General features: G+C 40.9%; 1 protein-coding gene across 1 annotated transcript; it reads left to right on the top strand.

The window, feature by feature from the left end:
* Positions 1-1,506: 1,506 nt before the first annotated feature.
* Positions 1,507-9,923, top strand: LOC108965649 (tetratricopeptide repeat protein 28; the record flags this gene model as incomplete). Its single annotated transcript, XM_018928197.1, has 5 exons — positions 1,507-4,624; positions 4,690-4,809; positions 4,873-6,538; positions 6,600-7,333; positions 7,396-9,923. Coding segments are annotated over 5 exons (7,836 nt in total), but the record flags the coding sequence as incomplete, so codon positions are not given.
* Between the last annotated feature and the right edge of the window lie 5,106 nt (positions 9,924-15,029).

Raw genomic sequence — 15,029 nt, 5'->3', positions numbered from 1 at the left:
CCACAGTCATCTCTAGTTGCACTCTTCTTAACCCCGAAACTAATAATAGTATTGTTCAGATTTTAAGAAACCCTTGTAGCCTCTATATCTTTGTAGCCGAAATTCTTTTTTATGCAAAACTAAATCTAGAAGTTGAACTTCCATATTTCTTTGGTCACGCTTGCCTCCGCCAAGCGTGGTACTTTGCAACGGGCCGCGTTGCTAGCCAAACACCACTATATGTCCAGCGCCTGGCCGCGCGTTTTCCATATGCCGTTGTTACAGAAAAATTATGGCAATTTCAGCGCAAAAAGTAATTTGCAATCTGTCGGGTTTTGCTATAAAAATTGAGTAGCGGCAACGAGTGATGCGCACAGTTTCTTTCATTCTTTGGCTGTTTGCGCCTTTTTTCATGGCATGTTTCCATTTAACCATTCAATTTTTATTTTTGTTTTCGCTTAATTTCAGCGCGCGTTTTCTTTGACCATATGCGTTCGTGCAGCTCGCCGGTGATTTGTTATTGCTGCCATAGCCACAGTAAATGGTTATTTTTTATTAGCAATTTTTTCATGCCAACCACTCTTGCAATTGTCTGCGTAGCGCTGGGCGTTGTACGCGCGCTTATGTTGTTATACCGAAACATTCCAAACAAGTGAATTTATAAGCATAAACGTGACTCAACCGTTGCGTGGCGCGGCTGTCGGCCGCTGCTTTGCTGTGTATGTGTGGGGCGAAGACCATTGCGAATGCTTGTAATGGTGATTATGATATTGATAATGTCGGTAGGAGATAATTTCGCAGCCGCTGATGGTTTTACTGCTGATAGGTTTTGTGGCTGCGTCGCGTACGAATATCTGCGTTGCAGTTTTTTCGCTCTTTTTGCTATTTACCATGCAAACACTTACATATTTCTTTTGGCGAGCATTCGATTAGTGTTAAGACTTTTTAACGCTGCTTACGCGTTTAGTTACGCCCAGCCTATTTGTGATGGCTGTTAAGTGCCACTGTGTTACAAAAATATCTACAACTTGTTAATCTGCATGGCGTGCGCTGCATGCGCTGAGCCTTCAGCACAGTCACCATGCCGCTTTGCTCAGCTGCGCTTATTTCCTTTACATATTGCATGCGCTGGTACGCACTGTGCGTCCAGCTGAGATTTTTTTGCTGCGCTCGCGCATTTACTGTGTTGGAATGTGGCTAAATGCCTAAGCGTGCACCTAATCGCTGCACATTTTCCCATCATAAAAATTGCTCATGGATCCGCGCGGTCTCTGAAGCAGGTTTATGCGACCACATGTACGATTTCTCAAGTTATTATAGTTGCGCAACATAACTAGCGTACGCAACAACAACTAACTAACTCAACCATCTTTCTTTTTCTACTTGCAGAATGAGCCCGAATGCACACCGGCTGTCTCTTATACACATCTAGATGTGTATAAGAGACAGTTATTATAGTTGCGCAACATAACTAGCGTACGCAACAACAACTAACTAACTCAACCATCTTTCTTTTTCTACTTGCAGAATGAGCCCGAATGCACACCGGAGCTGCCGGCGGCCAACCGCGCACTATTTCTGGAGAAGGTGCGCCAATCGAACGCCGCCTGCCAGAGTGGCGACTTTGTCACTGCCGTCATGCTCTATACGGACGCGTTGCAGCTCGATCCCGGCAACTATATACTCTACAGCAATCGTTCAGCGGCACGCCTCAAGCAGGGTCAGTTCGCGCTCGCACTACAGGACGCCACAAAGGCACGCGAATTGTGTCCGCAATGGCCGAAGGCGTACTTTCGGCAAGGTGTCGCACTGCAGTGTCTCGGCCGTTATGGTGAGGCGTTAGCTTCATTTAGCGCTGGTCTGGCGCAAGATACACAACACAAGCAGCTGCTGGCTGGGCTGATGGAGGCGTCGGTGAAGAGTCCCCTGCGTCATGCGCTGGAGCCCACATTTCAACAACTGCGCGCCATGAATCTAGACCAGTCACCATTTGTGGTGATATCCGTAGTGGGACAGGAGCTGCTACAGGCTGGCCAATATCATTCTGCAGTCACGGTGTTGGAAGCGGCTTTGCGTATTGGTTCCTGCTCCCTAAAATTACGAGGCTCTGTCTTCAGCGCCTTAAGTTCGGCACATTGGGCGCTTAATCAGTTAGATAAGGCCATTGGTTATATGCAGCAGGACTTAGCAGTGGCTAAAAGTCTTGGCGATACGGCGGGCGAGTGTCGTGCACATGGTAATCTTGGTTCGGCTTACTTTAGTCAAGGTTCATATAAAGAAGCGCTCACGGCACATCGTTACCAACTTGTGCTCGCGATGAAGTGTAAGGATACGCAAGCCGCCGCTACAGCGCTCACTTCATTAGGACATGTTTACACAGCTATTGGTGATTACCCCAATGCCTTGGCCAGCCACAAACAATGCGTGCAACTGGTGAAGCAGATCGGCGATCGCTTGCAAGAGGCACGTGAGATCGGCAATGTCGGCGCCGTTTACCTAGCAATGGGTGAATTCGATTCGGCCGTTGATTGTCATACACAACATTTACGGCTGGCGCGCAAGTTAGGCAATCAAGTTGAAGAGGCGCGCGCTTACTCGAATCTCGGCTCAAGTCATCACTATCGGCGCAACTTCGCGCAAGCAATAACTTTTCATGAACAAGTGTTACGTATCTCCAAGCAGCTAGGTGACCGTAATATTGAGGCGCGTGCATATGCTGGGCTGGGACACGCGGCACGTTGCGCTGGTGACTGCGTGCAAGCGAAGAAATGGCATGAGAAGCAACTAGAAATGGCGCTGGCTGCACGAGACAAAGTGGGTGAAGGTCGCGCTTGTTCCAATTTGGGTATTGTCTATCAACTACTCGGCGAACACGATGCCGCGCTTAAGTTACATCAGGCTCACCTAACTATCGCGCGGCAGTTACACGACCGCGCGGGTATGGGTCGCGCTTATGGCAATATTGGCAATGCCTATTCAGCCGCTGGACTCTATGAGGCGGCCATTAAATATCACAAACAGGAATTGACGATCAGTAAGGAGGTTCACGATCGAAGCGCTGAAGCATCCACACATGGAAATCTCGCAGTTGCGTACCAGGCTTTGGGAGCGCACGATATGGCGCTTATGCATTACCGCGCTCATTTGAATATTGCGCGCGAACTTAAGGACACGGCTGGTGAAGCCTGCGCTCTACTAAATCTAGGCAATTGCTTCAGCTCACGCCAAGAGTTTGCTCAGGCGGTGCCCTACTACGAACAGTATTTGATGCTTTCACAGGAACTGGGCGATGTGGCAGCTGAGGGTAAAGCATGTCATTTTCTGGGTTATGTCCACTACTGCATTGGTAATTATCGTGAAGCGGTGCGGTACTACGACCAAGACTTAGCATTGGCGAAAGATTTGCAAGACAAGATAAATATGGGGCGCGCTTACTGTAATTTGGGTCTAGCGCATTTGGCTTTGAGCAATACGCAAGCTGCTTTGGAGTGTCAAAAGTATTTCCTCGCTGTGGCGCATATGACAAATCATCTGCCAGGCAAGTTTCGTGCGCTCGGCAATATCGGTGACATATTAGTGCGCACGGCTGAGTATGAGGAGGCAGTTAAAATGTATCAACGCCAACTTACACTTGCGCGACATGCACGCGAACGACCGCTTGAGGCCGCAGCTTGCGGTGCGCTCGGCTTAGCACATCGTCTCATAAAGAAATTCGATAAAGCGCTCGGCTATCACACACAGGAGTTGGCGCTAAGGCAGGAGATGTCCGATTTACCTGGTGAGTGCAAAGCGCATGGTCACTTGGGCGCCGTTCACATGGCTTTGGGGAACTACCAACACGCGGTCAAGTGTTATCAACAACAACTGGGACGTGCACAAGAACTGCAGGACTCCGGTATCGAAGCACAGTCTTTCGGCAATCTGGGCATCGCCAAACTTAACATGGGTCTATACGAAGATGCCATCGGTTATTTGGAGCAGCAATTAGGCACCCTGGAACGCGTTAATATGCCAACTACGCAGCATGATCGCGCGCGTGCACTTGGTCATCTGGGCGATTGCTATGATGCCTTAGGGGACTTTGAAGAAGGCATTAAGTGCCATGAACGTCATTTACAACTTGCTACTGCCCTGCAAAGCTATCGCGATCAGGAACGCGCCTACCGTGGTCTGGGTCACAGCCATCGCGCGCTTGGTAATTTGCAAGAAGCACTCGTTTGTTTAGAGAAACGGTTGGTTGTCGCGCACGAACTCGGTAGTCCTGAAGTGAAAGCAGTTGCGTACGGAGATTTAGGAAATATACACTCGGCGCTAGGTAACTACGAACAAGCTGTCAACTGTTTGGAGCATCAACAAGAAATCGCGCGTGAGTTGGGCGATCGCGCTTTAGTTTCGGATGCCACTAGCGCCTTGGGTAATGTCTATCAACGTATGAGCGATGCCGATGGCGCATTACGTTTGCATAAAATGGATTTGGAAATGTGTGAACACTTGGGCGCTGGTGCGTTACAAGCGCGCGCTTGTGGAAACTTGGGCGCAGTTTACGAATCCATACGTAGCTTTGTCGATGCAGTGAAATTCTATGAAAAGCAATTGGCGCTGACAGCAGATAGGCTCAGCAAGGCATATGCTTGTGGTTCCCTCGGTGCGTACCTTTTTAAACTTTATTAATATCATGAAATCTTTTCCGAATAACCGCTATTCACATAGGTCGCGTTTTTCATCAAATGGGTCAGCATCCGCAAGCCATTAATTTTCTGCGACAAGGTCTGTCGATAGCACAATCGATCAACAAATCGGAAGAGGAGGCCAAAATAAGATATCAACTCGGTAAGTCAGGCGATCAAGTAAATAGTTAGTTTTAACTTCTTGGTTAACGCGGTTTCATTCCAGGTCTTGCTCTACGTGCTTCCGATGACAACGAAGACGCGCGCACACAAATGGAAACCGCTGCACAGCTGCTGGAGTCCGTGCGTTATGATCAGCGCAGTCCTGAAGGTCGCACAAGTCTTTTTGATCTGCAAACGTCTTGCTATCATATTCTACAACAAATACTTGTCGCAACTCAACGCAGTGAAGACGCCTTGGTAGCCGCAGAACGCTGCAAAGCACGCACCAGCCCAGACACGAACAGCATCTCTCGTAAAACAACCATTACTTGCAGTGAATCCATTTATGATATTGTTAATCGTACCAAGACCAACGTACTATACTTTAGTTTAGCCGGCGATGAACTCTACGCTTGGTTCCTCCAACCACAGAAGGGAATTGTACGTTTCCACGTAGTACACATTAATGAGGAGACTCTTAAGATATCTACTGAGAAGCTTACAGAACACTCAAAGAATGCACAACAAAAAGGTAGTCTCCTGGAGCGCTATATTAACATGGTGCGCGATAATTTGGGCGTCAACTCAGATAGTGTTTTGCTAGAAGGCGATGGTAGTGGGTGGCGATCGAGTTCTGAAAATCTACTTGATGATTTTGCCAACGAACGAAGTGGTTTCCTGCGTATGGTCAATCGTAACCACTTGATGAATTCGTCCAACTACTCCTTAAGTTCATTATTCAGTTTGGGCTCTGTGGGTGGTTCAGTGGCAAGTCTGCAAGGCTCTACACGCTCCGTAGGTAGTCTACAGGGCTCTACACGCTCGCGACGTGCACCTACTTTGCCCGCTTGGCAGGGTCCTACTTGCTTACATACACTCTATAATTTACTCTTGGAGCCATTCGACGACTTACTACCATCAGGTTGTTCAGTTTCACGACAAGGGCGAAAAGAGCTCATTTTGGTGTTGGAAAATGAACTTTACCTAGTGCCATTCGCCATATTACGCAGCTCCAAGGAAGATGGCGAATACTTATCGGAACGTTGTTCAATAATTACGATACCCTCGTTGCAATCGCTCCGTTTGAAGAGCAAAATTTTACGCACACGTGAACTTACGGAAAATCTAAGCACCGCCTTGGTAGTCGGCGGTCCACGTATACCTTCCGTACTATCCGAAACTTGGGGTTGGTCGGAATCACCTGCTTCGCTGCAAGAAGCCGCTATGGTTGCTGATATGCTACAAGCCAAGGCCATTGCGGGCTGCAATGCGACCAAAGAAGCAGTTATATCTGAGCTACCAACTGCAGAATGTGTACACTTTGCCGCTAACCTCAGCTGGAAACTGGGAGCGGTTGTGTTAAGCCCAGGCGATGTAGTGGATTCACAGACACAGAAACGTTATTATCAATCAACAGCTAGTGCTGGCGCACAGGAGGAGGAAACTAATGAACTATCTGGTGGCAATATAGAGTTGCCACAACTCTCCGACTTTATACTGTCCGCTGCAGATGTGCTCACTATGAAACTCAACGCTAAGTTGGTTGTGTTGAGCTCCTATCACTCGATTGAACCCATCACTGGTGCAGGTGTTGCCAATTTGGCGGGTAGCTGGTTATGTGCTGGTGCTGGAGCTGTACTTATATCTCTATGGCCAGTGCCCGAAACAGCTGCCAAAATATTATTGCGCGCGTTTTACTCCGCGCTCTTACAAGGTGCACGCGCTGCTAGGTAAGTTCCCTCTAGTATGGGTATAAACAGGAATAACACCCTCTGCTTTAATTTTTCACAGAGCTCTCGCCGAAGCCATGCAGACAGTCCAACATACTAAACATTTTGCTCATCCTGCCAACTGGGCTGGTTTCCTTCTAATCGGTGGTAATGTGCGACTTTCTAATAAAGTGGCCATGATGGGAAATGCATTGTGTGAACTAATGCGTACGCCTGATAAATGTCGCGATGCGCTACGTGTCTGCTTACACCTGGTTGAAAAGAGCTTACAACGCATACATCGGGGTCAAAAGAATGCAATGTACACAACACAGAAGAGCATTGAGAATAAGGCAGGACCAGTGGGCGGTTGGAAAGATCTTCTGATGGCAGTAGGCTTTCGCTTTGAGCCTGCTGCTAATGGCATACCATCAAGTGTTTTCTTCCCACAATCCGATCCGGAAGATCGTCTTTCACAATGCTCCGCTAGCCTACAAGCCTTGTTGGCACTGACGCCGCTTACTTTGCAAGCGTTGGCGAAGTTAGTCAATAGCGCCGATGTGGCAGATGATATCATTACACTTATAAGAAATGTTTTGGCGCAATTTCCACCCAAAGGTGCCGCTGAAACGGAGGCTTGCATAGAGATACCCTTGAGTGTGCGCTTGTGGCGCGTGGCAGGTTGTCACGAGCTTTTGGCATCCATTGGGTTCGATCTTACAGAGGTCGGTCAGGACCAAGTAACATTACGTACAGGCAAACAAGCGAACCGGCGAAACTGTCAATTTGTACTGCAAGCTTTGTTGGCGCTATTTGGTAAGTTAAGGCGTAGGAATCGCATACGATCTATTAAAATTATTATCTTTCTTTCGTTGTAGACACTCAAGAGGCACCGAAAAGCTTAGGATTGGACTCATCCAGCAGCTGTGAATCGCTCACTGATGAAACACAAGCCGAATTACAAGTATCTGTATCCAATCCAGCGCTCGCGCTAACATCAACACCTACAGCAACTACTTCCCACCTTTCGGCAGATTCCACCAAACCCATGGGACTGGGTTTGCAACTGCCACCACTTAATCGCACTCGCGTAATTAGCAGCAGCGGCAGCGCCTTTATATCGTATGTACGCCGACGTGGTGAACCCGATGGTGGACGCACTGACACAGAATCTATACCAAGCGCGCCAGACAGTGCTGGTTCAGCACTATATCCCACGCAGGATTCTAGCTTGGCCAACACTACTGACAGTGAACTATCAGATGGTTACATCTCGCAAGCGCATATTAATAAAACCACAGGACCTCGTTTAGGTTATTCCAGCTTACGTGCACCCGTACGCGTATCACGTCCTGGTGGTGGTGGTGAAAGTGATGCCGCATTTACTCCCAGCCCTCCCGTGACTACACAAAACCCAGTGGAGCAAAATGTATCTATGGCGTTAGCACACCAAACTCGTATACGTAATCTTTATTCAAGCGCAGGTATGAACTATTTAGGTGATAGTGTCATTCCAGAAATGAGTGTTGTGCCAAGTGGCATTTCTCGACGTCCAGACAGCTCCAGCTCGGCAAGTTCCACAACCGACTGGGAAATATCGGGGCATGCAACGGTCTTACGACGTAACAATCAACCACCTCCGCATCCTGGACATATGCCTCCACTGCCACCACCTAGACAAAACCTACCGTTGGTCGACAGTTTACGACCTGTGCCACCAATGGCGCCTGTCTACAATAACCTTGGACCCACTACATCGTTGGTCGGTCCCACCATGTTATCAGCTAACTTGGAATCTACAAGCTCTGAATCAGAAATTGAGCGTGGACTTGAGTTAACTCAGACGCCGATGTCACACTTCCGTCTTAAACCTAAAATAAAACTGGGTAACGCACAGTCATCAGTGGCTGCACGTCTTAGCAAAGAGCATGCGCTCTTCATGGATCGACTTAATATACGTACAGAAGCTCCTACGAATATGAATGCGAACCACCAAGGTGCTTCAGGCACAGCCAACGCACTTGCTGGTAGTCGCAAGCCTTTAAGTCTGCCCGAAGAAGACGATAATGCGCTTATTGTAAACGCATCCAACCTTTACTTCTCTCAAGCCGATACCGAGCTGCTAAACGAGGCAAAGAAAGACCTCAAATCAGTAGCCACAAATGCTACGACGGCAATAAGCAATCAAAGTGTTGCATCTAAAGATGCGAGCAAAGTGAATCAGAAGAGTATACAAGACTCAATAATGCGGCATATGAATCGTGAAACTCCCACCATCTCGGAGGTATACCATGAACGTAATCTGGGTCTAGGCCTAGCGCCACCACTCTCCAAATTACTGCTAAGCAAGAACTACGACGATGAGCCCAGTGTGAGTAGCAGCAGTAGCAAACTCAGCAATACTTGCACCATAAAAAGTATTGTTGATGCTGTCAATGAACTGGAACTCAGCGGCACCTCTTCCTCATCATCAGTGAGCACAGCTAATACGAAAACTATGAATATACCACCACACAACACAGCCAATAATAACACCAACCCGACTAATGCCAACAGCAACTGTGCCGCTATTAATACAAGCAGCAGCAACAACAATGGAAATGTGCACAATACCGTCGCAACCACAAAAGAGACTTGCTCCATTTGTGGTGAACCCGCAGACATCATTTGTCGTTGCAAAGCGGCCACGGTACAAAAGAAAGGCACGCTCAAACCCTGGCTAAGCAATGTGCCTTCGAGTATAGTGAAAGCCAGTGAACTCACCACCGCCGATATATTAGAACGACAGCATAAGATCAAAATGAATGTTGGCACGATCAAAACGAAAGCCGAAGTAGTCACAAATATGACTATGACAAATGTAAAACGCGCCAGCAGCCCCTTCAACGAGTTCTGCCGTCGGGATGAGGGTGATGGCAGATCCGTGGCAGACTCGCAATGCAGCAGTACGTACAAAACGGCGGCGGCGGTGTTAGGTAATAATGCTAATGGAAATGGTGGCACAGTGAGTAACAAAGAAAGTGCAAAAAGTACTACTCAAACCGGAGGCAGTGGTGTGCTGGGTAGAAAGATGTGAACAAGTATGAAAAATAAGGTCGCGTCTACTAAAGCGTAGATCAATAATTATCTAAGAAGTATTTTTAATCATAAATAAGATATTATTACAATTAATGTTTTCAATTTGTTAGTAAAATAGTTAAAACTCTTTAAATATTTCTAAAGGATAAAAAGAAGAGAAGTGTATTTTACTAGAAGTTGTACAGTTTCAGGCTTAGAATACATATTTCTTAAACTTAAGCTGTTTTTTGACTATCATACATTAAACTTGCCGTATCTTTTACATTATTTTTATGTAAGTATTATTTTGTCTGTATTGATTTTGAACTAAAAGACTCAATTGTGTATTAGTTAAGTGCGATTTGCATTTATTTTAATAAATATAAAATACTGTAAAATTAAACTGTATTTTTAATCAAACGTGAAAACACGTCAAAACAGTGGAAAACGTAACAAATACGTAATGAGTAACTATGAACTCTTAACCATTTATTTTGGTCACCAAAACATACCACTAAATAAACAGACAGACATTTATATTAGGAATTTGACAGACTTTATATTAGGAACAAATTCCAACCTCAAACAGCTCCTCTCCTGTCTAATCCCTTACGTAACGAACTAACCTAAAAAGACATCGCTGAAAAAAGAATTAAAGAACAAAACTGCAAGGTCAAGATTCAAAAGAATTCCATTTCCTATCAAAGCTCGCGTGCAGAATCGTACATGCTGCCCAGCTAAAGGCCAGTTAGCGTAGCCAAAATATAATCTCTCTCTGATAATAATTTTAACTCAGCAAAGACTGAAACGAAACCCAAAACTTTTGTGCAGACATAAATCACAGCAGCCTGCTCGTAATGATTTAGTATAGTCATTTTCTATATACTTATGTGCGGACATAAATCACAGTAATCGGCATGAATTAATTTTATATAGTAATTTTCTGTATATATTTAATTGTTATGAGATTTTAATTGTTTGCCATATTTTAGATTGCGATAAGGAAATAAAGAAATTACTCAAGTAAATAATAGATTCCGAAGCTGTAAACAATTTTTTATAAGCTATTAATAATTGCAACAAATACAACAAACGTAGGCGTAGAATAGACTATTTGGGCAAAAATAGGACTTTCACTTAGTAGATCAATACTAATTGAAAAAACGTATATATAAAAATAAACAAAAATGTATAAAAAAAAATTTTTAAAAACTGTATAAAATACAATATAACTTTTTTACAGAAAAGTAATTATTTTGCGAACTTACCAGTTTAGTAAATGCGACTCACTAAAAAGGCGATTCCAAAATATATTTGAAGTTCATAGATTTATTGGAGTTTTTCATAGTTAAAATGTTAATAAAAAATGTTTATTTATATACTTTACACTTTTTGCACAAACTATTTAAAAACAAAACATATGGCGCTATAATTTTTTTTGCACTTAAATATATTAACGGCAATTACTGCTCTTTTAGATTAAATGTTTATTTAATACCTTAGTTTTTTACCATTAAACACAATTTTTGTATATTTATAATTTTTTGCACCTAAAATGATTAATGGCATTTGCTGCTCTTTTCTATTATAATTTTTTCTTATTAAAACACTGTTTTCTTTTTTAAATAACACACGCTTTATATTTTTTTTAAACAATTTTTTTGCATACTTTTTAACGAAACACACATTTATTAATTTTTATTTATATGATTTAACTTTAATGGCATTTTCTGCTCTTTTATTAAAACACAATTTTTTCAATTAACACAAATTTTCTTTTAATTATTTGATTAATTTGCACTTTTCTGCACATTTTTTACGAAAAACACTACCACTATATATTTTTTACGAAAGAGACCCATATTTTTTTATTACTTTATTTTCGCTTCAATGGCATTCACTGCTCTTTTCTTATATATTTTCGCTTTATAACTTTACACTTTTCCATTTGAAAAACACCATTATCACACATTTTTCACATTTCTTATTTTATATTTATTTATTTTTTAATGGCACTTACTGCTCTTTTTTATTTTAATTGAAAGAATTACTTACTTTTCTCACTTACTTTATTTATATTTTTTTTACTTTCTTGCTTATTTTACACTTTTTCTAAAGCACATTTTTACAAAAAAAACGCACTTTTTACTATTTTCATTTTAATGGCATTCACTGCTCTTTTATTTATTTATTTTTTTTTTATTAACACACTATATTTTTTAATTTACACATTTTTTATTTATTACTTTATAAAACATTAATTACATTTCTCATTTTACCACTAGCGCTCTTTTATATATTTTTCCTTTCTATACTTATTTCTTTAATCAACACTACCACTATATATTTTTTATGGCACACTATTTGCTTTAAAGATCTTTAACCTTCTTAGTTATATTGGGGCGTATCACTAAAAATCAAAAGTACATTTTACGTCTTCTTAATTCATAATTTTTACGAATTCATATTTATTGCGCTTTTTTGTTAACTTTTCCAACAGTAAACAACTTTAATGGCACCCTTATATCCATACCGTGCATGTTCATGCATGCTCTGATAAACTCGCAGTTACATACCACTGGGATTTCATTTGGCAAATATAACAACGTTTCCGCATGTTTTGCAAATATTCCAACAAATCCAGTTGCACACAAGCACAGTTAACACATTTTAAACAGAAAAGTCCAGCTGCGTTTAAGTAAATCTTTATAATTTAATAATTTGATAATGCAGCAAATTGCAAGCGATTTCCAACGAGTAACGGAAGAACTGAAAAGGAGAGAAACAAGATGGTGAGTGTGACAGAGTTGCAATATATCCCGATTAGCATTTTTTGCCTTTTCAAATTTCTAGAACAGTGCTGCCAAACATTCGTACGGATATTAAGTAAAATGCTCGTTGCAAGTAAAACTTGTGTATATGTATGTGCATACATACATACACATCCGAGTATAAGAATATGCAGACAAATGACAATAGTCCTGTATTTCTAATTGAAGGAGAAATAATAAATAATATACTGAACATTTTAACTAAATAAGTTTAACGATATTTTTCTTATTTCGGAACTATTATAGAAAATTTCTTGCAAGCTTACCAAATATTTTATTATTATTACATACATACATACATATATTATTTTTGAACACAAGTTTACAATTTCTTCGCAACTATATTATATATGTAAACATGCGTATACATATAAGTGTTAAATATATTTTGATCAAAAACTCGTATAAAAATACCCCATAATGTTAAAAACTTGCTCAGAGTGATTTATAATTATTTTTCAATTAAATTCTACAAATTATTAAACAAGATAGTTCAAAGCATTTTAAGTCGTTTATTAAACCGAAATTGTCTGGTATTAGTTTTCATTTAATATTAAAATTATATTAATGATTATAAAAATGTTTATCAAATTGTTTATATATTCTTTAATTACTAATTCGATAACCAAAATCAATTACACTTGTCCTACCACACAAATAAAAGCGACTTTGCAACACTTTCGACGCCATCACTGTGTACCGCCGCCGCTCGTGTTAAAACAGTTCACTCTTATTTGCTTTTAATAAGTGAATTTCTGCATATGTAACATTGACTTCATAAAATATAAGCACTACTGAACACATTTAGCAAAAAGTTGTAGTAAAATGTTTAATTAAACTAAATGAAAACTCACTTTTAACAAAACGTAGTCAAGACGCTGCTGCAATCGCGCGATGTCAAACGATTAACTGTGGCCTAGCGAAGGTGCAATAAATAAGCAATAACGAACTGACAGACAGTGTTGCCAATAAATATCGTTTTCTGTAGTGTCTTTCTTCCGCTGGCATTTCAAATAATAGTGGAAGTAGCGATAAATGACTTTTGCTCTTCCGTTCTACACACGTACACACATGTATGGACATGCACACAAGCAAGTGTGACAACAGTGGTTTGTTTACATTTATGCACTGGCGTAATAGATATGACATAAGTTACAATTCACAGCTTCCTATTTACCTATCCATATTTTTATCGTTCAAATACATACATATATAGCAAGTATGATTTGTTGTTTTTGTTGAAATAATATTTTACATAAATGCTTAAAGGAAGTGTGTTCAGTTAAAGTGCTGTTGCATTCAATTACGACACGCGTGTGTGATAATTTATGAGTTCCTTCAATTGAAATGTGCAAAAAAGAAAATTTAAGTGAAATTCTACAATTGCCCAGCTCTTGTGCGATAAAAATAGCGCGCACAATGCATAGTAATCAAAATGGAAACAATTAATTATCTAATATTGGAAAAAGAACAGCAAATACATTGTCAGGGACACGTCTGCCGTCAAGAGAAACTGGATTGTGACGGAAATTGTTACGAAACTTAATGAGATGAATGAATAATAGCTTGAGCTGCGTAAGAGATTGGGAAGCGAATTTTTTAAATAGTGTGATAGTGAAATGCTAGGTGACAAGTTGCGGGCAGCTAATTGAGGTTAAGTTGATTTGCCATGAGATTTTTCGTTATAATTGTACTTAAATTGCTTTAATATCACACATTTAGTATATGAAAATAGTGCTTAGTGCTATTGTACGGCGCTTCAAACATCCTAATAACTTTTCCGCGCCGTTTCACATCAGTATGATTTATTGCCCTACAAATATATGTATGTGCTTATCACTAATTGATCCTTATTTTTCACGACGACGAATGATAGGTCTTTTATACAATTTGAAGAACAGCTCAGTGAATTCTAAACACTACTTGCAGCTTTGAAGGATATTTTGAGGAGTTAAAATATATAATATTTTTAAGCAAAGTTTTAGCATGATTAAGATTCTCCGTTCATTAATATAAATTATAAACAAAATGGACCACCAGTCTTAATAATGCCCTAATTTGTCTACGTCAGTAACTTTGATAACACATATTGATGTACATATGTATACTAATACTTGTAAGAAGCTTTGAGACAAGTGGGCGTTGTCGCAAAGGCGAAATTTTCGGGTTTTTTGATCGCCACTTATTTATATATTGATATTCAATGCTCAAGGGAAGTGAAGGTGTTGTTGTCGAAGATCTGTAAGCTGATAACAAATGGAAAAAACATTAAATTTTGAAGACACTTAACATTTATATAAAAAAAATCAAAACGAGATGCTATGTATGTATGGGAATAGGTGTGTGTTTTCAACTACGAACTAAAGTACTTTAGTGATAAACTTATCAAAACAGCGCAGATTATCAAATAATTGGAAAATACTCGCAACTGTTTATAATATATGTATGCATGATTGTATAATTATACTAGCACAAATGCACATATTTACTAGCTTGACGCATGTAAACAAGGTATCGCGTGCTGTAATAATACATCCATACATATGCATATACATATACAAATGTAATTAGTATTTAAAGTAGTGTGAGTTATCTTAATGGAAAATATTAACAAATTAATTGTT

The sequence above is a fragment of the Bactrocera latifrons genome, unplaced genomic scaffold, assembly GCF_001853355.1.
Source record: "Bactrocera latifrons isolate USDA-ARS-PBARC rearing strain unplaced genomic scaffold, ASM185335v1 scaffold_1437, whole genome shotgun sequence".
NCBI lineage: Eukaryota > Metazoa > Arthropoda > Insecta > Diptera > Tephritidae > Bactrocera > Bactrocera latifrons.
Note: the sequence above shows the minus strand (reverse complement) of the source record. Positions and strands in the feature narration are given on the sequence as shown.